At 37.1% G+C, this 26,379-nt stretch overlaps 1 protein-coding gene, 1 long non-coding RNA gene and 2 pseudogenes across 15 annotated transcripts in view; 1 reads left to right on the forward strand and 3 right to left on the reverse strand.

Moving 5' to 3' along the window:
• BCL2L13 (BCL2 like 13) overlaps positions 1-26,379 on the reverse strand; it is an 86,961-nt gene that overhangs the window by 24,733 nt on the left and 35,849 nt on the right. For 10 of the 13 annotated variants that reach the window (XM_030321316.2, XM_032593872.1, XM_032593873.1 and 7 more), the window contains 3 exons: positions 23,595-23,751; positions 19,488-19,557; positions 10,949-11,092 (listed from right to left, as the gene is read on the reverse strand). In XM_030321316.2, the coding sequence (XP_030177176.1) occupies positions 10,949-11,092; positions 19,488-19,557; positions 23,595-23,751 (371 nt within the window). Of the gene's footprint in view, positions 1-10,948; positions 11,093-19,263; positions 19,277-19,487; positions 19,558-23,594; positions 23,752-26,379 lie in introns of those variants that run through there. The other 3 variants (XM_030321320.2, XM_030321317.1, XM_030321319.2) reach the window with 3 other exon arrangements.
• On the reverse strand, positions 798-4,581 carry LOC116738185. 2 transcript variants are annotated; one of them, XR_004343854.1, is made up of 2 exons: positions 4,568-4,581; positions 798-956 (listed from the first exon to the last, which is right to left on the reverse strand). It is a non-coding gene; the product is annotated as an uncharacterized LOC116738185 (long non-coding RNA). The 2 variants fall into 2 exon arrangements; XR_004343853.1 differs by lacking the exon at positions 4,568-4,581 and adding an exon at positions 2,473-2,482.
• On the reverse strand, positions 988-19,277 carry LOC115518079 (annotated as a pseudogene).
• LOC115518080 lies at positions 4,910-5,635 on the forward strand (annotated as a pseudogene).

The raw sequence follows: 26,379 nt of genomic DNA on the forward strand, positions 1-26,379 counted from the left end.
GATGATTACAGCTGTGTAATACAGCTTGAAGTCTGGAATTGTGATGCCTCCAGTTTTGTTTTGTTTTTTCAACATTACTTCGACTATTGAGAGTCCTTTCTGGTTCCACACAAATTTTAGGAATGTTTGTTCTAGCTCTGTGAAGAATGCTGGTGTTATTTTGATAGGGTTGCACTGAATATATAGATTGCTTTGGATAGTATTGACATTTTAACAATATTTTTTCTTCCAATCCATGAGCATGGAATTTTTTTCCCATTTTTTGTGTCTTCTTCAATTTCTTTCATAAGCTTTCTATAGTTTTGAGTGTACAGATTTTTCACCTCTTTGGTGAAATAATTCTCTTAATGTATTGTTGGATCTGGTTTGCTAGTATCTTGTTGAGAATTTTTGCATCCATGTTCATCAGGGAAATTGGTCTGTAGTTCTCCCTTTTAGTGGGGACAAAGAACTCTTAAATAAGAAAAAAAAAAATGGGGCCCCTGGGTGGCTCAATCAGTTAAGTGTCTGACTTTGGCTCAGGTCATGATCTCATGGTTCGTGGGTTTGAGCCCTGCATCAGGCTCTGTGCCTAATTCAGATGTCTCTCTCTCTCTCTCTCTTTCTCTCTCTCTCTCTGCTGCTCCTCCATTCACACTCTGTCTCTCTCTCAAAAATAAACATAAAAAAAAAGAAAAGAAACAACCTGATTTTTTTTTTTTCTCATTAAACTTTTGTTTTAATGGGTCTCAAAATTCTGCGACAGATTTTTGGTCAAGTTGTTTCCATTAAAAAGTACTGGTTTTAAAAACTAGTAACTTAAAACTGCCACACACACATACAAAACAAATGGCCCACAAAACATTCTTCGTTCCTTCTGAAGGTTTTATGATGCATTTGCTATCATTAACCATTCTTTTACTATTAAACTTAAATGGCCAATTGACACAAACAGTTCTGAGACCGTTCTTCCACCACTGATTGAGACTGGAGTGGCAGAGATAATATTCATTTAGTCTCCTGAGCTTTTTGGGAAGACTTGGTAACTTGCCAGCTCCAGCCGCCTTCTTATTCACTGCTTTGATGACACCCACAGCAACCACCTCATATCACGAATAGCAAAATGGCCCAGGGGAGGATAGTCAGAGAAGCTCTCAAGACACACAGGCTTGCCAGGAAACATATCAACGATGATAGCATCACCAGATCTCAAGAACTTGGGACCATCTTCCAGCTTTTTTCCAGAACGACGATCAGTCTTCTCCTTCAGCTCAGTGGACTTGCAGGCAATATGAGCTGTGTGACCATCCACCACAGGTGCATATCAAGTGCTGATCTGGCCTGGATGGTTCAGGATAATCACCTGAGCTGTGAAGCCAGCTGCTTCCATTGGTGCATCATTTTGCTATCACCAGCGACACTGTCACGATGAACATCTTTGACAGATATGTTCTTGACTTTGAAGCCCACATTTTTCCCAGAAAGAGCCTCACTCAAAGCCACTCAAAGCTACATGGTGCATTTCAACAGACTTTCCTTCAGTTGTAACACTGACTGGAGCAAAAGTGACGACCATGCCTGATTTAAGAACACCAGTTTCCACTTGGCCCATAGGGACAGTACCAATACCACCAATTTTGTAGACATCCTGGAGGGGCAAACATAAGGGCTTGTCAGTTAGATGAGTTGGTGGCAGAATACAATCCAGAGCTTCAAGCAGTGTGGTTCCACTGTCATTGCCATCTTTACGGGTGACTTTCCATCCCTTGAACCATGGCATGTTAGCACTTGGCTCCAGCATGTTGTCACCATTCCAACCAGAAACTGGCACAAATGCTACTGTGTTGGGGCTATAGCCAATTTTCTTAATGTAGGTGCTGACTTCCTTAATGATTTCCTCCTATCTCTCCTGGCTGTAGGGTGTCTCAGTGGAACCCATTTTGTTAACACCAACAATAAGTTATTTTACACCCAGTGTATAAGCTAGGTCACGCTCACAGGTCTGCCTATTCTTGGAGATACCAGCTTCAAATTCGCCAACACCAGCAGCAACGATCAGGACAGCAGAGTCAGCCTGAGATGTGCTTATAATCATATTCTTGATAAAGTCTTTGTGTCCTGGGACATCAATAATGGTCACATAGACTTGCTGGTCTCAAATTTCTACAGGGAGATATCAATGGTGATACCATGTTCATTTTCAGCTTTCAGTTGATCCAAGACCCAGGCATACGTGAAGGAGCCGTTTCCCATCTCAGCAGCCTCCTTCTTAAATTTTTCTAAAGTTCTTTTGTCAATCCTGTCACATATATAGATCAGATGACCAGTAGTGGTAGCCTTGCCCAAATCTACGTGTCCAATGATGATGATGTTGATGTGGGTCTTTTCCTTTCCCATTTTGGTTTAGGTTTAGAGGTGGTTTTCACAACACCTGTGTTCTGGCAACAAACCCACTGTGAGAGAAGCCAACCTGAGTTTAAAAATGGGCCAAACGTCTTAACAGACACCTCACCAAAGATATACAGATGGCAAATAAGCATATGAATAGATGCTTCACATCATATGTCATCAGGAAAATGCAAATTAAACTAATGAGATATGGGGGTGCCTGGGTGGCTCAGTCGGTTAAGCATCCAACTTTAGCTAGGGTCATGATGCCACAGTTTGTGAGTTGGAGCCCTGTGTTAGGCTATGCGCTGACAGCTTGGAGCCTGGAGCCTGGTTAAGATTCTGTCTCCCTCTCTCTCTCTCTGTCTCCCTCAAAAATAAATAAACATTTTTTTTAAAAAGTATCAGATTCTTGGTTTTGGCTTAGGTCATGATCTCATGTTTCGTTGAGACTGAGCCCCGCATCAACCCCACACTGGGCGTGAAGCCCTTAAGATTTTCTCTCTCCCTCTGCCCTTCCCCTGTTCATGTATGTTCATTTTCCCTCTCAAAAAAAAAAAAAAAAAAAAAAGTTTAAAACTTATGCCCACATAAAACCCTGCACACGGATGTTTGTAGCAGCTTTACTGATAATTGCTAAAACTTGGAAGCAACCGAGATCTCCCTCAGTAGGTGAATGGGTAAATAAACATCCAAAGGAGTGCTAAAAATTCAATGCTAAAATGAGATGAGCTATCAAGCCATAATAAGAAATGGAGGAGGGGCACCTGGGTGGCTCAGTCAGTCAGGCGTCTGACTTCGGCTCAGGTCATGAACTCATGGTTCATGAGTTTGAGCCCTGCATCTGGCTCTGTGCTGACAGCTCAGAGCCTGGAGCTTGCTTTGGATTCTGTGTCTCCTTCTCTTTCTGTTCCTCCCCCACTTGCACTCTGTCTCTCTCTCCCTCTCTCTCAAAAATAAATAAAGGCTAAAAAAAATTAAAAAAAAAAAAAAAAACACATGGAAGAAACTTAAATGCACTTACTAAGTTAAAGAAGCCAGTCTGAAAAGGCTACATACTGCATGGTCTCAACTGTCTGACATTCTGGAAAAGCAAAATCAAGGAGACAGTAAAAAGATCAGTGGTTGCCAGAGGTTAGGTGGGAGGGAGGGTCAAACAAGCGGAACACAGGATTTTTAGAACAGTGAAACTACTCTGTATATAATACTACAAGGGTGGATATGTCATTATACTTAAAATTTTTCAATGTTTATTTTTTTGAGCTGTAAGCACAGAGTCTGACACAGAGCTCAAACTCACAAACCGTGGGATCATGACCTGAGCCGAAGTCAGACGCTTAAATGACTAAGCCACCCAGGTGTGCCAGATATATGTCATATTATAAATTTGTCCAAATTATGGAATATACACCAAGTAAACTGCAACGTAAACTATGGTCTCTGGGTGACAATGATGTTTCCATGGAGGTTCATCAGTTGCAACAAATGTACGACTCTGGTGGGAGATGTTGATAATGGGGAAGGCTATGCATGTGTACAGTCAGATAGTATATGAGAAATCTCTGTAAATTCTGTTCAGTATTTCTGTGAACCTAGAACTGCTCTACAGTCTGTTTAAAAAAATTCAAACCAGTCATATTACTTCTAAACCTCAAAAAAGTGTTCTTCTCAATACCAGTACAATGGAAAAATCATCTCAAATATACTGCAAAAACAATCACAAAACATAAATCCTAGGAAAAAAAAATTATCTGTAGAACTCTAAATGGCATTCATCCTAGGCATTTCTTTTTATAACTCAGAGAACAAAATATTACTGTCCTCTGCAAATTTATAAGCCCAAAGCCTTCATCTAACATATTATAGCTGCCATCACGTCCTCCTTCCCTGTAGGTTTTCAAAACTAGTTCCACTTTGAGAGCTAGGTAATTTGTTTTACCCTGATGTTGTATTCAAGTGGCTGAAGACAAACACATCACCCATGGAAATCATACTACAGACTTTATATAACTGACATGCAACTTCATGTAGACAATGACCATAATTGTCAATGACCTCTAGAAGAATGACCATTATGGTTTTAAGACCTGTCAATGTAACATTTAACACAAAGTACCTTAAAGGTGATTCATGCTGATACTTTGTATCAGAGGATACATTTTCATCAATTAGCTGAAAAAGCAATCTCTTGGTTTTAAACACACACACAAAAAACAGAGTGCTTAGACCTAACAATGTGAAATATAGATTGGGCATTCAAATTTAGAGATTAAAAACACATTTATAAATTTTTTAAGGGGCGCCTGGGTGGCGCAGTCGGTTAAGCGTCCGACTTCAGCCAGGTCACAATCTCGCGGTCCGTGAGTTCGAGCCCCACGTCAGGCTCTGGGCTGATGGCTCAGAGCCTGGAGCCTGTTTCTGATTCTGTGTCTCCCTCTCTCTCTGCCCCTCCCCCGTTCATGCTCTGTCTCTCTCTGTCCCAAAAATAAATAAACGTTGAAAAAAAAAATTTATAAATTTTTTAATATTAACAACTAGTTATTCATATTTTTGCTTTTTCTTTAGCACACACATTTCAGTTGAATAAAATACTCTCTGTAACAAATTATAATAACAAACAATATACACCAATACAACAATATACATCAATATACTACATCATAATAAAACTGAAAATGGAGAAGGGAATGAATAACATCCCCTGTATTTTGTTTCTTCCCTTGTTGTAAAACACCATATAAGTGAGGAAGATTCCTGAGTGGAGCTACCCATGAACAGCAGCAATGGCAATGATAATGGCAACGAGGAAAATGGGGGGCTGGCTCATGTACTTTCCTCATCCTCTATCTACCATGGAGACATGGAGGAGATTCTTTTGAATGCACAACAGGAATTAGGACAGAGCAGTTTAAGAGGAAGTGATTACTGTGATAGCCCTTCCCCATAAGAAGACGAGTAGATCTTTTGTTTGATGTAGAAATGCACAGCAGCAGAGACCACAGCTCTCAGTCAGAAGTAATAAAAGAAAAGAAAGAAGTTGATGCTTTGAAGGAAAGTATAGACTGTATGTCTGACTGATCCTGTAGGCCTGAAACCATTCCCCTGGGGAGTTAGTTCCTCTTCAGGCACTCTCTGTATCTTTTAAGCATGAGGAAAAGAAAAAACAGGAAGAAGAGGGGTATTTTCTCTGCACACTCTCTTCATTCCATCTCTCTTCCTTCCTCATGTTTTGTCTTTGGAGCTAGGCATCTATACTGAAAATAACTGAGCACACCTCTGCTAGAACCTACTGAGGAAAAGAAAAGGCCCCTGAAAAGTGTGAGACCTGTGAAGTAGTGTATTATCATAGTAGTTTACTTGAACTTGAGACCATGACAAGCCTGACCCAACCTACCACCCTATTTTTACATATCCAAGTTCCAGTAACTCTCAAATCCAGTATTTTATTCAAACTCTGTTGAGGCATTTTACTAACCTCATTCCCTCTTTAGCCTATGACACTTTAGAATTTCCTAGCAGTTGGCTGCTGTCTAGCAAGGGCTTCTTTTCCCACAAATGCCACCAATAGATTAAAATTTTGGCAACAATGTTATTGTCTTTTATTACCACCAGACTAAGACCTGCATCATTCATGGTATAAATTTTACTCCTGCAATGTAACTACCACCTATTTCTTAAAACGAAATCAGGTTAGCAAATGATAAGATGCTTTGTTGTTTTATTTTGTTTTGTTTTTCAAGACAAAGGCAAGCTTCTCTAAGTTTGAATTTACAGTTATTAAAAAAGAAAAGAGGGGCACCTGGTTGGCTCAGTCAGTAGAGTATATGACTCTTAATTTTGGGGTTGTGGGTTCCAGCCCCACATTGAGCCTAGAGCTTACTTAAAAAAAACAAAAACAGGGGTGCCTGGGTGGCTCAGTCGGTTGAGCGTCCGACTTCGACTCAGGTCATGATCTCACAGTCTGTGAGTTCGAGCCCCGCATCGGGCTCTGTGCTGACAGCTCAGAGCCCGGAGCCTGTTTCAAATTCTGTGTCTCCCTCTCTCTCTGACCCTCCCCCATTCATGCTCTGTTTCTCTCTGTCTCAAAAATAAATAAACGTTAAAAAAAAATTAAAAAACAAAACAAAAACAAACAAGACATATACACACAAATATCCAGGGCAATAAAAAAATATTTTAAACCAAAAACTAAGAAGAAATTAAGATATAATAAAATGGAAAGGGAGATACAACTCCATACATTGTAAAGATTAAAAGAAAGGATTTTTTTTTTTTTTTTTTTTAAAGAAAAGCAGACTGCCACATGCAGCACCTCATTCAGATGTGTCTGGAGTCTTAGAAGCTTGACTACCATATGTTCTCCTACAAATGGAGCTTGAGAGCCTGTTTGGAGGCTCTAGCAGTGGAGTGCGGCCATTCCTACACCCTTGACAAAACGGTGTCTGGGAAGATCATCCTCTTCAACCCAGTGTGCAGCCTCAGGAAATGCACATGGAGCATTGAGGGAGGAAGGGGAGATGGGCCTAGCCAGCTAGATCAGCCAAATCAGCCCTGGTGATCAATAGGGTGACAGATGTTGCAGCCAGATTGCCTTCCCATCCAAAAGAGAGGATATTTTTGAGACATTTAGAAATCTGTACGCTGGGGCACCCGGGTGGCTCAATCAGTTTAGCATTCGACTCTTGATCTTGGCAGGTCATGATCTCATGGTTTGTGGGATCGAGCCCCATGTTATTAGCACAGAGCCTGCTTGGGATTCCCTCTCCCTCTCTCTCTGCCCCTCCCCTGCCTGCATGTACTCACCCTCTCTCTCTCTCTCTCTCATAAACTTAAAAAAAAAAAAAGAAAGAAACTTGAATGCCAACAGGATATTTGATGAAGAAATCATTTTTAACTTTTTTGATGTGATAATGGTAGTGTAATTAAAAATAAAATCTTAAGTGGGGCATCTGGGTGGCTCACTTAGCTGAGCATCCAACTTCGGCTCAGGTCATGATCTCACAGTCTGTGAGTTCAAGCCCCGTGTCAGGCTCTGTGCTGAAAGCTCAGAGCTTGGAGCCTGCTTTGGATTCTGTGTCTCCCTCTCTCTCTGCCCCTCCCCTGCTCACGCTCTGTCTCTCCCTCTCTCTCAAAAATAAATAAGCATTAAAAAAAATTAAAAAAGAAAATAAATTCTTGAAACAAATAAAAATAAAAAAATAAAAATAAAATATTTATTTTTTAGAGATACATACTGAAAAAAATTTTAATTCCGCTATACTTAAAATACAGTGCTGATTAAAGTGCACAATATAGTGATTCAATTCTATATATTACTCAGTGCTCATGATAAGTATACTCTTAATTTATCCTCCTCACCTATTTCACCCATCCCCCCACCTCCCTACATACTGAAATTTTTATATATAAAAGTATATGATGCCTAGATTTTGCTCCAAAATAATATTAAGAAGAGACATGACTAGGGTGTGAAAAAAGCATAACTGGCAATGTGTTAATGGCTGTTAGGGCTTAAATGATGGGGGTCATTATACTATCTTATCTATTTTCATACATGTTCAAAATTCTCCAACATAAAATGTTTATTAATTTATTTATTAATTAATGTTTACTTATCTATTTTGAAGGAGAGAAAGAGAGTGCAAACAGGAGAGGGGCAGAGAGAGAGAAAATCCCAAGCAGGCTCTGTGCTATCAGTGTAGAGCCAGACCCGGGGCTTGATCCAACAAACCACGAGATCATGAAAAGCTGAAATCAAGAGACCTGAGCTGAACTCGAGTCAGATGCTGAACTGATTGAGCCACCAAGACACCCTAAAATGTTTTTTAAAAGTAAGTGGTACAAGACAATTAAGAAATAAAAATCCACTGTATTCTCCTCCAAAAATAATAAATAAATAAATAAATAAATAAATAAATGGGTATTATGAACAGCTCTATGCCAATAAATCTGAAAATCTAGGGATAATATCCAGAAAAATTTTCAAAAGTTGACAGGAAAAACCAGAAAACTTACCCCAAAGAAAACACCAGGTGATTTTGCAGGCATGATAAGGCACAATAAATTAAACCTCATATATACTATTACAGAGTATAGAAAAAGAGGAAACACTCTTCCCTTCCCAGCTGTATATTTTACGAAGCTAGCATATCCTTAGGGGCGCCTATGTGACTCAGTTGAGCATCCGACTCTTGGTTTTGGCTCAAGTCATTATTAGGATGTCCCTGGAACCACAGTGGAAGGGACAGCCATCTCGCCAGTGCAACCCAACGGAAAGCCCCAAGCGGCGCGCCAGAACGAACTGAAGGTCAACCAATCATCGAGCGCCAGCACAACCCAACGGAAAGCCCAAAGCTGTGCGCCAAAACGAATTGGAGGTCAACCAATCACCAAGCGACAGCACAACCTGGCGCAGAAAAAGGCCCACGTGGACCTAAACTGTGAACCGCTGCAGCTTAAAAACCCTACCCCACCACACCCGGCACGACTTCCCTGACTTCTCTCTCTCTCTCTCTCTCTCTCTATCCCTGAGTCACGAAAGCCTTTGCTAAAATTTCTTAGCCTCTGACTCCTGTCTTTACCCTGCCAGAAGCCTGACCCTAACAGTCATGATCTCACGGTTCCTGGGTTTGAGCCCCACACTGGGCTCGCTGTTATCAGTGCAGTGCAGAGCCTGCCTCAGATCCTCTGTCTCCCTCTCTCTCTGTTCTTCCCCCACTCACATGCACATGCATGCACATATTCTCTCTCTCTCAAAAATAAACATTAAAAAAATTTTTTAACCGAAGACATACAAGAAAATTACAAGCCAACCTCACTCATTTAGACTGATACAACTAAATGGTAAAATAATTAAAAGCACTCATTTTAACATCAGGAAAAAGACAAAGGATGAGTTTTAATACCAATTTCATTAACACTGTACTGGAGATTCTGATTAGTGCAATAAGTGTAATAAATAAATTTAAAAGAGACTTGTCAAGGAAAAAAATTATCATCATTCACAGACAGTATGATTTTCAAAGTAGAAGACCGACCCAAAGAAACCTGGAGATAAATAATGAGGATAATCATACAGTTCAACAAATTTGCTGGATATGAAATCAATATGGAAAAGTCAATTTGATAAGGGTACCATAGCTGAGTAAGATATTAACACTAGGGAAAACTGGGTGGAGGATATACAGAACACTTTACACAGTTTTGTGAATCTAAACTTATTACAAAATAATCTTATTTTAAAAGATTACAAATGATTTTAAAAATTAAGAAGTCTGACAATATTAAGTATTAGAGAAGACGAAGAGCAACAAAAAATTCTTATGTACTGCTGACAGAGTGTACGTTGGAAAACCACTTTGGAAAACACTTTGGCATTATCATGTAAACTGAACATGTCTATACTCTTAGACCCAGAAATTCTACTCCCAAGTATATACTCAGAGAAACTCGTATACATATGTATAACAATGTTCATAACAGCAATATTTGTAATAGCAAAAAGGTGAAAATGTCTACTGACAAGATAATAGATAAATTATGTGATATATTTACACAATGGAATACCAAACACCAGCCAATACATTAACCTAGATCATATATTCTCAGTGTGGATGATTTCAAGGGTTAAAACTGGTTTGGCAAGATGGGGGAATCTTAGGTATTACAATCGCTTGTGGCCCTCCAGAAGGCAACAGTACATAAATACACTTAGATCTATGGTATTAAAATTTCATGGGAAAGGAGGCAGAGGATTAGGATACAAATGTCTAAAAAAGGATCCATAGGGGACTGAGAAAGAAAAAAATAATTCAGAAACAATGACCTAGGACAGTCTCAAGAATGTAACACTGCGTGAAAAAAAAGCAAGTTTAGAAAAATACATTTAATGTGGTATTATTCACATAAAGTTAAAAATGTACAAAGTAATATATTGTCTAGGTATGTGTGGTATATATAAATACATATATATACATATACATACATATATACATGTATACATTATATATATTATATATACCTCATTATATATATTATATATACTATACATACTATACATAATATATATATTATATTTATTATAATATATTATATATATTATATATACCTCATATATACGTATCCTCATTATATATATATATATATATATATGCATGGCTAAGCTATAAAAAAAACAAATTTCAGAATAGAAGCTATCCTTGTAGAAGCATGCTGGAATCTAGGAGGGGCACATGAAAGGATCCAAACATGTTTGCTGTGTTCTTTTCTTCAAATGAGCTGGCAGATACATAGGCGTTCACTTTATTATTCCTCTTAATTATTTATATGTTTTTTGTTAGTACAAAATGTTTCATAATTAGAACTACTTAAAAGAACTATTTAAAAACACCACCTATCACATTACTCTAAGTAAAATATTAATAGCAAAACTGTATTAATAGTCTTGCTTTGCTATCATCACGCAATCAATATTAAATAATATTAAATGATAATATCGATATTAAACCTATGTTGATAAAAACAAGCACCATGAGTAGCTTAACCTTTTTTTAAAGATAAGAAAACACACAACAGCTCATACCCAGCCACCTTGTTGAATGATGTGCTCTGCAGCATAGTCCTCCAGGTATGTCACACCAAACTGCAGCAATGCACTCAGAGGCTCTTGACCACGTCTTGTCAACTCCAAAAGCATTTGTTGTAGCAAAATCAGAGGCACCAAAATCTTCAATGCAAAGATGAGAGAGTAAAAAACAAACAGAAATTCTTATAATTCATTTTATATGTTGACTACTAGAAAATGATACTTGGATGCATCATTATAGAATCTCACTTTTATCACAATAAAGGAATAAAACATTGACCCCCTACTAGAATGTCTGTGAATACTGCATGTAGATTTTTATACCATAGGGTGGTGGAAGTTATCATTATATGAAAATAACTGGGCTCCTGTGAATGTGTGTTTTTGTGAAACATGTACAGGAAATTCACTGAAAGTATTATTTATAATAGCAAAAGACTGAAAACAACCCAACAGGGACTGGTTAAATCAATTTTGGTAAAATATTATATAGTTGTTAAAAAGAATTAGATTATTTACTGCCCAATCACCAAGACTTATTTTCAGTGAGAAAAGTTACAGGAGAGTGTGTATAATAATGGTACATTTGTGTTTAAAGCGCGCACGCGCGCGCGCACACACACACACACACACACACACACACACTTGCATAATCCTATAGTATCTCTGGAAAAATATATAAAAAACTGGTAATAGTGGCAGTCTAAGAAAAGAAGGAAGTAACTGGTGATAGGGTAGGAAAATAGTTTTCAGTACGTTTCTCTCTGTCCTTATTGCATTTTGTACCATGTTCTTTTATTATCTATTTGAAAATAAAAACTTTCAAAATTATCAGCTATTTTATAAAAAGTCATCAAAAATCTAAGGAGGAGGTATTATTATCATTCCAAATAACCTTATTGCTCAATATTTAAAAACCATCAAATTTATAACAGAGTCATGCTAGAGTCCCTTGCCTTCCAAAAACAGCTGCACACTGAAAAGAACGAACCATTTTCAATTAACCATCTGCATGCAATCCCGTTAGTCTAAAACATCAAGAAGGCTCCACATTCCTGGAAAAGGAATGCAAAAGGAAATGAAACCAATTCCAGTTCCTTATTACTGAATTGCCAAGGTAATAACTGAGGATTAACAAAATATTTCTACAGAAGAGGACAAACAGAAAAGACAATGAGTTTATAGCCTTACTAATATTCTTTGGCTTTCAAGTAAAAGTAGTCCTGAGGGAATCTATTTCAAAGACTGAAAGAAAGAATGCAACAAACACAGATCTTCCTTTTTTAATATTGTAAAAGAACTCCAGTCCAAAATATACTTAAAAATCCCTTCTTAACACTAATGGAGGGGTATAGGGCTAATAGGGCTATAAAGAATATATATATTAGGCTTTCTTCACAATTAGAAAACATGTCATACTATTAAAAACAAAAAAAAACCACCCAAAAACCTATTGTTCATCTAGATCCAGTATTTTGTCTTAGCAGAAGCAGTAAGGTACAGCTTGTTGATCAGTCTGACTTAGATCATATCAACTTCAAAGGCCTGCGATGTTCTGTACCTCAAAACATTCTAAATTCCCCTAATAATCTACAAATATGAAATATTTTAAAGTTATTCATATTTAAGCTCTATTATGTCTTAGGGAAATGAGTTGTAAACACTTTATACTTGCTATATAATACTTATTTTTATTTGTTCCAAATTTATCTTTCATATATCAAAAAGTAGATGCCCTAGTTTTACTATGTAATCGTCTAGAGATAAATCTGTAATCCTCTTTCACTACTGTCTTAATTTCAGTCCTTAATCATATTACCACTCGTTCACTATACTTTTTAGGCTGAAATTTACTAATCTTTTAGTCTGTTCTTCACATGGCCATTCTTCCATTGCTTTAATCATTTAAGTTATTCCTTCCCAGATCTTCTCCAACCCAATTATATCTTTCTTGCAACTCAGTAACCAGAGTGCAGAAATGTTATTTTCCAGGACTAACAAATTCTAATTGTAACACTCTTGGTGATACATGCTCTATTTTACCTATTTGACATACTATCTTCAAGGACCTATGTGGGGACTTCCAAGCCCACTATCTTTTATGTATAATTTAGATGGTCTTAATATAGTTAAACTCACTTGCCCTGTAATTTTTGTGATCACACACAAAACTTCATGAGTTATTTCTACAACCAATTCCATCAACTTGGCAACGTACTATCGGCAATACTTATCACCTTATACCCGATAGATTTTTTTGCGTTCCCCCTCCCACAGTACTAAAGAAAGTGTTTTAAAAAAAAACCTGGATCCCCAAGCATCCATACCTAGAAGGTCTCCACTATTCATATCTCTAGGACTCAAAAGCAACCAAATAGTCTTAGTCTTTGAATTCCTCTCTGTAAATCATTTCCTTGCTAAATGATAGTAATCCCAAAAACATAGAAGTTATTTTTTCCTCTAATAACTTTGGTAAAGAAATGCTAAAGCAATTTTGACCAACAAAAAGGAATACCTCCATTTACTGTCTCCTCATATGTACTACATGGCACCTTCCTCCAATAGGTTAGACTTTGCTAACAACATTATCTTTTTATTAAAGAATATATGAGCTTGCCTGGTGCAGAAATAAAATATACTAGTTTACAGCGTCAAGGGTCTCTTCCAGGAGAATAGATATTTGTAATTATAAAATACATATGTTGATCCATCAATCTACTATTCAGTAACCATGCTATAACTTAACAATTCTAATAAATGTCATATCCCACAAATTTTATCTGTATCTAATCAATTGATTAGGTTTGAATGTTTGTCCTATCTACCTCAAAATAAAATTTGAGACTACCAGGCATTATGTATCACACAGTGTAATGCAACAGGAAATAGGGAACACGACCAATGAAGTATTCTTGCCAAAAAGATTAAACCTAAATATGATTAGGCTTCTAGATCTACCTACCAAGGGAAAGGAAATATAGATACAGAAGAACGTTAAGTGACATCTCAATGATGTCAATAAAATCCAGAAAGTAGGAAATTTAAGAGAAATAACTTGTAAGTAAAGAAAAACACAAGAGGGAGGATAAGCCTACATATTAAAAGACACTTAAGTCACATGTTACATGATCACATTTATATGAAATATCCAGAATAGGCAAATTTAAAAAGACAGTAATGTTGCCAGGGGCTGAGAGGAACAGGAAATGGAGAGTGACTACTACTAAGTACTGGGTTTCTTTATGGAAAGATAAAAACGTTCCAGAATCAGATGGTAGAAATGACTGTACAGCTCTGTGAATGTACTAAAAAAAACCACTGAACTATATACTTTAAAATGGTAAATTTTATGGTATGAATTATATCCTAATTTTTTTTTTAAAGTAAAGACAAGAGAATTATCAACCAAATGCAATGCATGGCCTTGTTTGGATCCCAATTCAAACAAATCATCTTAGAAAAATACCTTTAAGAGACAAGTGGAAAATTTTGAATACTGAATAGATTATGTGATGACAGAATTACTGTTCATATTTTGAGGTAAAATAGTGGTATTATCAGTTGGTTAAAAAAAGGAATATGTCATCCTTAAAATACATATTAACATATTTTTGAAAAAAATGATATTTAGGAGAGGCGTCTAGGAGGCTCAGTCAGTTAAGCATCTGACTCTTGATTTAGGCTCAGGTCATGATCTCATGTGAGATCAAGCCCCGTGCCAGGCTCTGCACTGACAGCACAGAGCCTGTTTGAGATTCTCTTTCTCCCTCTCTTTTCCCCACCCCTGCTCATGCACCCATATGCTCTCTCCTTCTCTCTCAAAATAAATAAATAAAAACTTTTAAAAAATATTTTTAAAAAATGATTTCTAGGGTCTACTTCAAAGTAATCTGCGGGGAGAGTGAGAAGAGTACGGGGGAAATAGATGAAACAAGACCAGCCATATGTTGATACTTATTGAAGCTGAGTGATTTTGCGTATGCTTGAAATTTTAATAATAAAGATTTTAAATATTAGTGATTAAATATGCCACTAAAAATTAACCAAGACAAATATATTTATTTTTATTTTTGCTATTATTTTTCTAAAGTTTATTATACTATGAACAGTACGTACTAACACTATAACTGGTTCTCTTTTTACAGTTACAATGTTTATTCTATTTTATTATTATTTTTTTTTAAAGATTTTTTTTTAAGGTTTATTTATTTAATTTTTTTGAGAGAACGCGTGTGTGAGCAGGGGATGGGCAGAGAGAGAGGAGACACAGAATCTGAAGCAGACTCCAAGCTCTGAGCTGTCAGCACAGAGCCCAATGTGGGGCTCAAACTCACGAACTGTGAGATCATGACCTGAGCTGAAGTTGGATGCGTAACTGACTGAGTCACCCAAGTGCCCCTAAATATTTTGTTTTTAAGTAATCTCTACACACAGTGTGGGGCCCAAACCCATACCCCTGAGGTCAAGAGTCGCACGCTCTACCAACTGAGCCAGCTAGGTGCCCCTACAATGTTTAGTTTAACAAAAAGGATATAAGGAGAGTGAGAAAAATAGAAGGCAGTAAGATAAGATGTAAAGTGTGGTGTATCTCTGGATGCCATTTACACTCAAGGTCGAAAAATACAGTGATTATGAATGTGCCATAACCAGTTATGGAATTTTACAAGTAACATAATTATAGTTAGCAGTCCAATGGCACACGCACTTGAGCATAACTGTATTTCTGGCAGAGTCTATACCCCCAAGAAAAGGCAAAGCTAAGCATTTCAAGGCTTTTTCTCTTTGATGGTTGTGTTCTTTTTTCCTCAGAAGCAGATAAGTACATAGGGAAAAAACAATAGCCATGTAGGGGTGGTGGAGAGAAATAAAAGAACATATAATTTGGAGATAATTACTACATATTATTTAATATTTTGGCACATATTTCAATTATTTTTCTAGGCATACACATACCTACATTTTTTTTAAGTTTATTTATTTATTTTGAGAGAGACAGAGACAGCGCAAGTCGGAGAGGGGCGGAGAGGGGCAGAGAGAAGAGACCGAGAATCCCAAGCAGGCCTGGCACTGTCAGCGCTGAGGAACCCAACTGTGAGATCATGGCCTGAGCCAAAACCAAAGGTCGGATGCTTAAATGACTGAGCCACCTAGGTGCCCCATACATACCTACATTTATATATGTACTTTCTTTTCCTAAAGAATCATACTATTACACCACTGAATTTCCAAAGTGTACCAATTTTTCCTTTACTATGCTTCAAATAAATAGAAAAAATAGTTATAATATTGATCTTCAACTTTGCCATTCATGCTTGTATGCACATTAGGCTAGGTATTCCGTTTGAAAGCATGAGCGTATCTAGGCCTTTGAATGGCATATGCCATTTCTGGGAAATGTATCTGTAGGCTAAGCATTGCTTTCTACAAATAAGTACCCCCTTGGTTTAAAAAGAAGAAATGCATATTGAAGTCGTTTCACGATTTGATTTGTTTGCCATTATAGGAAGCAAGCTGGTGCTAAGTATTTTTAAATGATTAAGTAAGCAAGCTTAACAGTAAATCTTCCTTCAGGAATGTATATTAAAATTTTGGAATGGGTGAAAGACTTGGTAGGGGGAAAAAGTGGGTATGACTAAATGGATCTTTATTGCCCTATGATCTATCCTTTCTTTGAAAGTTTCTGAAGAAAAAGTGGAAAGATCATTTTGTTGCATTCCTCCATTCTTGTTTTTAAAAGAACAAGTCTCAAGTCCTATAAATGGCTTGTATTGAATTTTCACATTTGAATTAAAGACTGTTAAACATGAAAAAAAAATAAACTATTAATACAGGTTTGTGACCAACATTTTTCCTCGTCTTTTGATATAAAGAGTATTCTACCAAGATGCTTTTAGAATCCCTGTACAGATAAACTGATATTCAGTTTATCCCTAATGTGGCATGCTCTGTGGACATTTTACTCTCTTCTCTCTGATGGGTGTTTCATTTGAGCTTTCTTTACCTACCAGACAGCCATATTCTTTTCAGCCCTAGAGGACTTAATAGGAGAGTAATAATGGATTCAGCAGAGCAAGTAATACTCTAACTGGCATGCTTCATTTACATGAGGTATTCAAGCCACAGCCATGGCCTTTGGTCCAGATAAGAGACTAAAATGAAGCAGAGAATGGAAAAATCAGATGGGTGAAGACAAAATAATGAAGTCTGGGGTTTACTCGGATTTTTTTTTTAGGATAACCACAGGATCAAGGGGAGGAGAACATACAAGAATTGATTAACAGTCACTAGTCAAGAGTGACAGAAAGATAACATAAAATAGGGGAAGAAGGCTAGTAATATTAGGTAACTAAATATGTGTTATTTGATATACTAAGAAATATATCATAACTAAGCTCATTTTTATTTATATAACAAACAAATCTATTTCAAACATGCAAATAAGAGTGTTTTTTTATTCCAAGAAAGGAAATAAAACAAACTTCTTAAATAAGTTATTTGTAGTTAAATAACATAGTAGAACCCCATCCATAATAGTGACTATTTGAGAACAAGTTCTTAGGTGTTAAATGTAATGTTAATAGTCACTGTTTACTGAGTGCTTACTATGGTGTCAGGCAATGTGCTAAATAAGCATTTAACTATATTATGTCATTTAAATCTAGTAAAATTTATAAGTTGTTATTAGGTCCATTTTATGTATATGAAAATTCAGATTTAGAGGGGTACCTGGCTGGCTCAGTTGGAAGAGCAAGCAACTCTTGATCTCAGGGTTGTAAGTTTCAGCCCCATGTTGGGTATAGAGATTACTTAAATAAATAACAATTAAAAAAAACAAGAAAATTAAGATTTAGAGAGCTTAATGGACTGTCCAAAGATATGCATCTAGTCTGTGGCAAAGCTGATATTTGAAACAAGTCCAGTTACAAAGACTATGAGGATAATTATTACACTATAATGTTTCTAAAGCCTGTATTATAAGGTGAATAAAAATAATACTCATCAATTAGGTAGTAAGGTCACATGATTGGACGCATACTATTAACAATTCTGAGTAGAGGGGCAGGGGTGGGAGGATGGGTTAAATAGGTGATGGGGAGGGGCACCTGGGTGGCTCAGCTGGTTAAGTGTCCAACTTCAGCTCAGGTTATGATCTCGTGGTTCATGAGTTCGAGCCCCACGTTGGGCTCTGTGCATGGAGTCTGGAGCCTGCTTTGAGTTCTGTGTCTCCCTCTCTCTCTGCCCCTCCCCCACTCATGCTCTGTCTCTCTCTCTCTCTCTCTCTCTCAAAAATAAACATTAAGGGGCGCCTGGGTGGCGCAGTCGGTTAAGCGTCCGACTTCAGCCAGGTCACGATCTCGCGGTCCGTGAGTTCGAGCCCCGCATCAGGCTCTGGGCTGATGGCTCAGAGCCTGGAGCCTGTTTCCGATTCTGTGTCTCCGTCTCTCTCTGCCCCTCCCCCGCTCATGCTCTGTCTCTCTCTGTCCCCCCAAAAATAAATAAACGTTCAAAAAAAAAAAAATTTAAAAAAAATAAAAAAATAAAAAAAAAATAAACATTAAAAAAATTTTTTTTAAATAGGTGATGGAGATTAAGGAGTGCAACTGTTGTGATGATATACAGAATATATATGGATATATGGAATTGTTGTCTGAAATAAAAACTTAAATTCAGAGTAGACGTGCCTATTTATAAAAGTAATTCTACTGAATTTTCTTATTCCTAGCACAATATCACTAAGGGCCACACTTCTTCCTGAGCTGAGCCTTCCTATATTGCATCCCCTGAGACTTTCTGCCTTTTCAAGGTGATAAATAGATAATACACTCTGAGATTATGGATAAGCAGTATGGTACAGTGGAAAAAACACTAAAGCTGGGATCAGAAGATCTGAGATCTCAGCTCTAGTGCTGGTTCCAATATTTCCTAACCAAGGGGTCCTGGACAATTCATTTAACTTTTTTCTATGATTGCTCACCTGATCTAACTAAATAAAAAAATAACAAAACAAAAGGTACTAAAGTCCATTCTGCTCTCTGCAGAAGATGGTTGTAACGATCCAATGAGATAAGACATGAGATACCTTGTAAACATAAATGGTATTACTCATTTAAGAGAACCAGAGGAATAAAAAAACAAAAAAACAAAAGAGAGAGACAGAAAGAGAGAAAGAGAAAACCAGAAGAAGTGGTCTCCCATGTGAAGCTCTTATTCTTTTCTACTGCAAGACATACACACAGGGTAACAAATAACCACCTGGAGATAAATGTCATATCCAATATAGAAAAATGAAGAAATGATGGAAAATTGAGAACAGATAGGAAGAGCAGCACACTATGGGACACATATTTCTGGGCCAACCAAAAACTTGTAGCATTAACCAAAAAACCACTTTAATGAAAAACATCCACTTACACAATTGGATTTATGCATTAAATAATGAGCTCTAACAGTTTTCACTTCTATGACGTTAGCAATTTCTCCTGCACTTTATCAACACACTAAAATTTTGTAAGAGAAAAGATAATTTGGTTAATACCTTATTCCAGCCGCTGGCATGAACTGTGGTCTCCAGTGTACATTCCCGATATGCCTGATATGTCACTGGCCTGTAGAGATTTTTTTTTAAAAGTCTGGGTCACAAAGAAGGAAAATTCTAAATTTCCAGATGAATAAATATACAATCACTATTCTGCTGTTGAACTTTTTGCTAAAGTACCCAAGAATATATTCCACATATTGTTTTGTATGAGATGTGACTTTTAACATTTGGTATGCATTTCTCTTCAATCACTCCCTATAGGCTGAGAGGTACGCTACCAGCTTGGGAAAGCAGTTAACAACACAGCAAGATAAACAATCACACTTTTAAAATAATTGAAACTTATCCAACAGGATTTCCATGTTGCAGATAAACAAACACTTGGGTTATTAAAATAAGATCAAATAGTAACAAAATGATCTCATTAATAAAATTAAAAGCACAAATTCAACTTTTTTAAAAGGCAAAAAATTTAAAACACTTAAAAATTAAAGACACATGTCACTGAAAGACTTCTCCAATTGAGGATATAAGGAGTTGGAATAAACTAGGGCAGTAAATGGAGCTCTATTTTTAACTTGGAGTCTTATGACATAAAATCCTGGAGGGCAGAGATAAGCCTTTCTGATTATTTCCATGTAAGTTCTAGTCATACCAAAATCTCAAATCACTGAAGGATGACAACACTCACTAATTTATTGAGGGTTTTAGGCACTATGTGTAAGACATGGTTGGTTTCATGTACAAATTAACAACAACAAAAAATACTTGGTACCAAGTAGCATATGAAAGCATCAATAGCTTGAATATTAGATTTAATAAAATTTACCTCCCCAACTTTTGTGGGCAAAATATTAACATATATGTAAAAAAAGGAGAGGAATCTTGCTTTTTATAGGATTTTGAAATCCATTCCAAAGGCATTTCTACTCTGAATCTGGTCTGTGATCTCTTCAGCCTAAGAATATTTAATATTGATGATAGCTACCACTTATTGGTAGCCTACTGTTCAGTTTTATATTTTTATATGTTTATATTTTATATTACCTATTATCATTTTACACATTAGGAAATTGAAGCTCAGAAAAGCTAAGAGACTATCCCCAATCCACACAGCTGGCAAGCAGCAGTGTAGGAATTCACACCCAGCTAGCTCTGGGTCCAAAGGCCACACTATTCGTATTTTAATTAGGATTGTGACACATGACACAATAATGTCTAGACACTACATACCGCTAATGACCATTTGAAATGTGGCTAGTGACAGCTCAGAGCCTGGAGCCTGCTTTGGGTTCTGTGTCTCCCTCTCTCTCTCTCTCTGCCCCTCCCCCACTTGTGCTCTGTCTCTCTCTGTCTCTCAAAAATAAATAAATGTAAAAAAAAATTTTTTTTAATTTGAAATGTGGCTACTGATGTATTGAAAATGCAGTATGCACACTAGATTTCTAAGACTTAGTAAGGAAAAAAATGTAAAATAGCTCATTAATATTTTTATATTGAGTACATGTTAAAACTAATATTTTGAATATATTGGGTTAAATAAAATATATTAAAAATCTCAATTTTAATATGGTTGCTAGAAAACTTCAAATTACATATATGTGATTTGCATTGTATCTATTGTACAGTGCTGGTCTACATACTTCAGAAAATAGTTCTGATGACACAGGTATCATTCTTTTATACAGGTCAATATCAAATTAATACTACAGTGATGCTGCAAGGAGGTAAGATGCATGGGTGACCTCTTTAATAAGATGTTATGTACTACCTTCCTGATATTACATTACCATTAAAGTAAGCTTAGAATTTTTTAGAAGCCCTACACTAAATACCAGGTAGTTATAAAACTTGAACTTGGATATTTGAACTTGATAGTTATAAAACTTGAACTTGATAGTCTACCTACCTATATTCTCCCTGAAGCTTTACTTGTGTATATCAGTCCCTTCACTTCCTTTCCTGAGCTGTTTGAGGCTGCTGTGGGTCACAGTAGTCCTTATTGGTAGTTTGTCTATCAGGCTAGAGTACTTTAGCATCCTTCAGAATGAAACATGATTTGAATCATTATATGTACACACATATATGCACATAAAAGATCCAGCAGATTAAAATATTCAAAGAAAATTTAATACATAGAAAAGCAAGTAGCTGAAAAATCAGCCCTATCTGATGAGCTATTTGAACAGAGCAAAGAAGAAAAAGGGGCAGGAGGAAACCTTTTCAAAATGCTGGTGCTTGACTCTACGAAGTGTTCTGGATTAACTTCCTACTTGAACAAAACTGTTTGGAGTAGGTGGTATTTTCTACCTTAAATATTATTCTCACCAACCTGTTTAATACTTCTAGTCCATCATCAATTAGCTATTTTTAAGGTATTAGTAACAGAGCTTAACAACTTTCAAGAGTAAATTACTGAAAAAAATTTATTCATAAAGAAGCCAGACTCTGATTGGTACCAGAGGTACCGATTTAAAAAACAATTATGTCAAGGGCGCCTGGCTGGCTCAATCAGTGGAACATGTAACTCTTTATCTCAGGGTTGTGAGTTAGAGCCCCACATTGGGTGTAGAGATTACTTAAAAATAAAATCTTAAAACAAACAAATAAATAATTATTTCAGTATTCAGGGTTTGGGTGAAAAAAATCACCAAGTATTCACCTAAATGTGTATTTTAAAATATAATCTACTTTGCAGTGAGAAGATATCAGTATTTCCTCTAGATTATGAAAAGGATGCCAAAAAAAAATACTTTACCTATATAACACTGTTCTTCAGAGTGTTTATAATATCCCAGTAAAGTTGAAATTAATAGGTGGGGAAATTTAGACGTAGAAAGAAATGGTTTTCTTAAAGCCACTAATAGTTTATATCCAAGCTAGAAATACAATGTTTTCCCTTCTACTACTCAGTTATTTTACTCCACATCCCAATAGCTTCTAAAAATTGTTTTGTTTTTGGCAAAACAGTAGGTTTCTTCAAATCTTACATTAACCCTTGATATATAAAATACATGAAAAGATAGCTATTCTGGTTTAAGAAGCAGGAGAAGGCCTAACAAGTTCCACCCACTCACCCCATCCCTTACCTTCTCAGGGCCCCTAAAGGCTCCACAGAACACTCTAAAAGCTACTGCTGTCCATCTAAATTTCCTATCTATTTTCTGACACCCATAATCTTCTCTTCACATTTATATAAAATTAAGAAAATCCAAACATGATTTTCATTTCAGTGTCCTACACGTAATTTGGATTTTTACATTTGCTCATGTCACCAGAATATGCAGAAACAAACTGAATTTTCCTTAAATGCAAAGTGCTTCCTTCTAATAAACAGTAACACACAAAGTTTGCCTACATGAAAATAAGGAATTACCTTATAACAGTAATTTAGCATCTGAATTTTGACCCTTTTAGTGAAGAAACCAGTCTTCATCCTGTTTTAGATATCATTCTTCACTAAAACAAATTTTTTCTAATTCATACCAATTCCTTAATGATTCTCAGCAAGAATTAGAGGAAAAGAAATTTTGAGATTTACAATAAATGACTTGGTTCTATTTTAATATACTTTCACTAGGAACTTCTTGCCTTTAGCTTTAATGATCAAAACCATAGTAGAGAAGTTCCCACTATAAAAACGTGGCAGTAGTTCCATGGACAAGCCCAAAGTTTAGCCACATTTGGGATACCTAAAATACTGATATGATGCTAACCCCATATTACAATGCATAAAGCCCTAACCCTTACATTTATGTTGGCCTCTAGACAGAATGGTAGTAAAAAGTGGTCAGGACAAGTGAAATAGCTTATATTTATATTTACAAAGCAGTTAAAGCATTTGTTGAAACCTGACAGGTCAACAAGGAAACACAAATGATCAATCAACTGTTCCATGCTGGAACAGTTAAATTACCACTTTGATGTAGAAGTTGTCACTCAAAACACAGAGATGCTTTAGGAAAGCAAAAGAAAGAAAAAGTGAAGAAAAGTAGAAGAAGGGACACTGTTCATCTAAAACAAAGCCTTAACCAATCCAGTGCTGCCTGAGAGATCCAGAGACTACTTAGAGAACCACCTTCCCCCTCAGCAAGGGTAACTCACTGGCTGAGGAGTATCTGCAATGCCTTTTGTAGAGGCTCTTTCAGTTCCTGCGATACTTTTTCTCCAAGATGAGCCAAGCAGTCTTCCACTGAGCTTTCTGGGTTAGCAGGGCTGAACACGGGAGAAGTATGACGGTCAAAGCCTGTGCTGGTAAAGGCTGAAGACAGGGTAAAAGAAAAATCAATTTTAATACATAATATTAAAAGTTGTGCTACAGGGGGGGGTACCTGGGTGGCTCAGTCAAACATCCAACTCTTGATCTCAGCTCAGGTCATGATCTCACAGTTCATAACATCAAGCCCTGAGTCAGGCTCTGCGCTGACAGCACGGAGCCTGCTTGGGATTTTCTCTCTCCCTCTCTCCCCCTTCTCTGCTTGCTTGCTCGCTCGCTCATGCTCTCTCTCTCAAGATAAATAAACATTTAAAAAAATTTTAAAGGAAAGATTTTTATGGAAAATCTTAGTTTTAGGAGAAAAAAAAGACTAAACTGACATGCTAAAATACACAAGCCAATTTAGTATGTTACTACATACCAATTTCAAGTAAGAATGATAAATGAAAGGCAACTCCTAGCTCTATCGTCCCACTTTGTATGTTTGTTTTTTTTTTTTAATGTTTCTTTATTTTTGAGAGACAGAGGGAGACAGAGCATGAGTGGGGAAGGGGCAGAGAGAGAGAGAGAGAGGGAGACACAGAAACCGAAGGAGGCTCCAGGCTCTGAGCTATGAGCATAGAGCCTGATGTGGGGCTCAAACTCACAAGCTGTGAGATCATGACCTGAGCTGAAGTCAGATGCTTACCCGACTGAGCCACCCAGGTGCCCCTCACCTTATATGTTGTTTTTAAGATTTTGTTTTTACCTTTATAAATGTGGCACCTATTTTTTTTTTAAGTTTATTTATTTTGAGAGAGAGGGCACATGGGGATGGGGGTGGTGGGCAAAGAGAGAAGGAGAGAGAGAATCTCAAGCCCCTGGTGTGGGGCTCCAGAGGCCAATGTGGGGCTCCAACTCACAAACCATGACATCATGACCTGAGCTGAAAAGTCAGTCACCCAGCCAACTGAACTACCCAGGCGCCCCAAAATATGGCACTTCTTTTTTTTTTTTTTTTTTTTTTTTTAATTTTTTTTCAACGTTTATTGTATTTTTGGGACAGAGAGAGACAGAGCATGAACGGGGGAGGGGCAGAGAGAGAGGGAGACACAGAATCGGAAACGGGCTCCAGGCTCCGAGCCATCAGCCCAGAGCCTGACGCGGGGCTCGAACTCACGGACCGCGAGATCGTGACCTGGCTGAAGTCGGATGCTTAACCGACTGCGCCACCCAGGCACCCCAAATATGGCACTTCTTAAATCAGACTCTAATCAGCTTACTCTACCTTACAGGATGAGTCAATTACTTTCATCCCTTTTTTAATTTTTTATTATTATTTTTAATGTTTATTTATTCTTGAGAGAGAGCAAGAGCACAAGGGAGGTAGAGAGAGAGTGGGGGAGACAGAGGATCCGAAGCAGGCTCTGCACTGACAGGAGAGAGCCCAATCTGGGGCTCAAACTCATGAACCATGAGATCATGCCTTGAGCTGAAATCGAAAGCTTAACCTACTGTACTACCTGGTGCTCCTCATTCCTTTTTTTCAAAGTTTTTTATTTTAATTCCAGTAGAGTTAACATACAGAGTTATATTAGTTTCAGGTATACAATACAGTGATTCAACAATTCTAGAACTTTCATTCCCTTTTGGGTTTTTTTTTTTTTTTTTTTGAGAGAAAGAGACAGCACGTGCACGCGAGCAAGAGAGGGGCAGAGGAAGAGAGAAAAAGAGAGAGAAAATCTTAAGCAGGCTCCACTGAACCACCAGGCAGCCTTCATTTCCTTGTTAAAATGAACTTTCAAACTCAATATTCCTGCATGTGGATAAATTTTAAAACTATGCAAGTGATACAAGTACACGAGTTGCACATAAAAGAAGCAATCACAGCTTCTCTCTCCTCAGCTCAAACTACTAGCTTCTCATCGGTTTCCATGTTATACTGCCATACTCTAATAACTAGAGGAAGAACAAGCAGAATTATTGTTGCTCCAAGGTACAAATGGGATACAGAGCAGAAAACCCAGGAAAGCAAGCAGCTAGCACCCATTCCCAAAAGTTACTAATAACCTCCATAATGTATTCACTGCATTAATCTAAGGCTTGCACCCAGAAGGCGGCAAATTTTACTAAACTACATACTTCTTTATGAAGTACTTGCCTTCATGGAAGATGTAAATGGCTGCAAAGTTCCCAATAATTCTGGTGTGTGACCAAACTTGAGAGCATCCATTTTAATAATTGGTCTAGGATAATATGGGGCTTCGGTAAGTGAATGCATGTAACTTTGTTGTTTTCTTCCTTTCTGCCTTCTGCCTATTTTACCATGCATAAGCACTTGTTACCAGAAGTGGACAAAGGCTTAATATTGTTTTGGAACTTTAACCATTCAAAAATGTTGGTAAAGGAAAATAAAAAGACTAAAATTAAGTTTCTGGAATATTTGGGGGTGCCTGAGTGGCTCAGTCGGTTAAGCGTCTATCTTTTTGGCTTAGGTCCTGGTCTTGTGGCTCCTGGATTCAAGCTCCGTATCGGGCTGTGCTGACAGCACTGGGCCTGCGTGGGATTCTCTCTCTCCTCTCTCTCCTTTCTCCTCTCTTCACCCCTACCCTGCTTGTGCTCTTTCTCTCTCAAAATAAATAAACTTTAAAAATTAAAAAAAAAAGTTTCTGGAATATTTGAATTTCTATTCAT

This window comes from Lynx canadensis, chromosome B4 (genome assembly GCF_007474595.2).
Source record: "Lynx canadensis isolate LIC74 chromosome B4, mLynCan4.pri.v2, whole genome shotgun sequence".
In the NCBI taxonomy this organism is placed as follows: Eukaryota; Metazoa; Chordata; class Mammalia; order Carnivora; family Felidae; genus Lynx; species Lynx canadensis.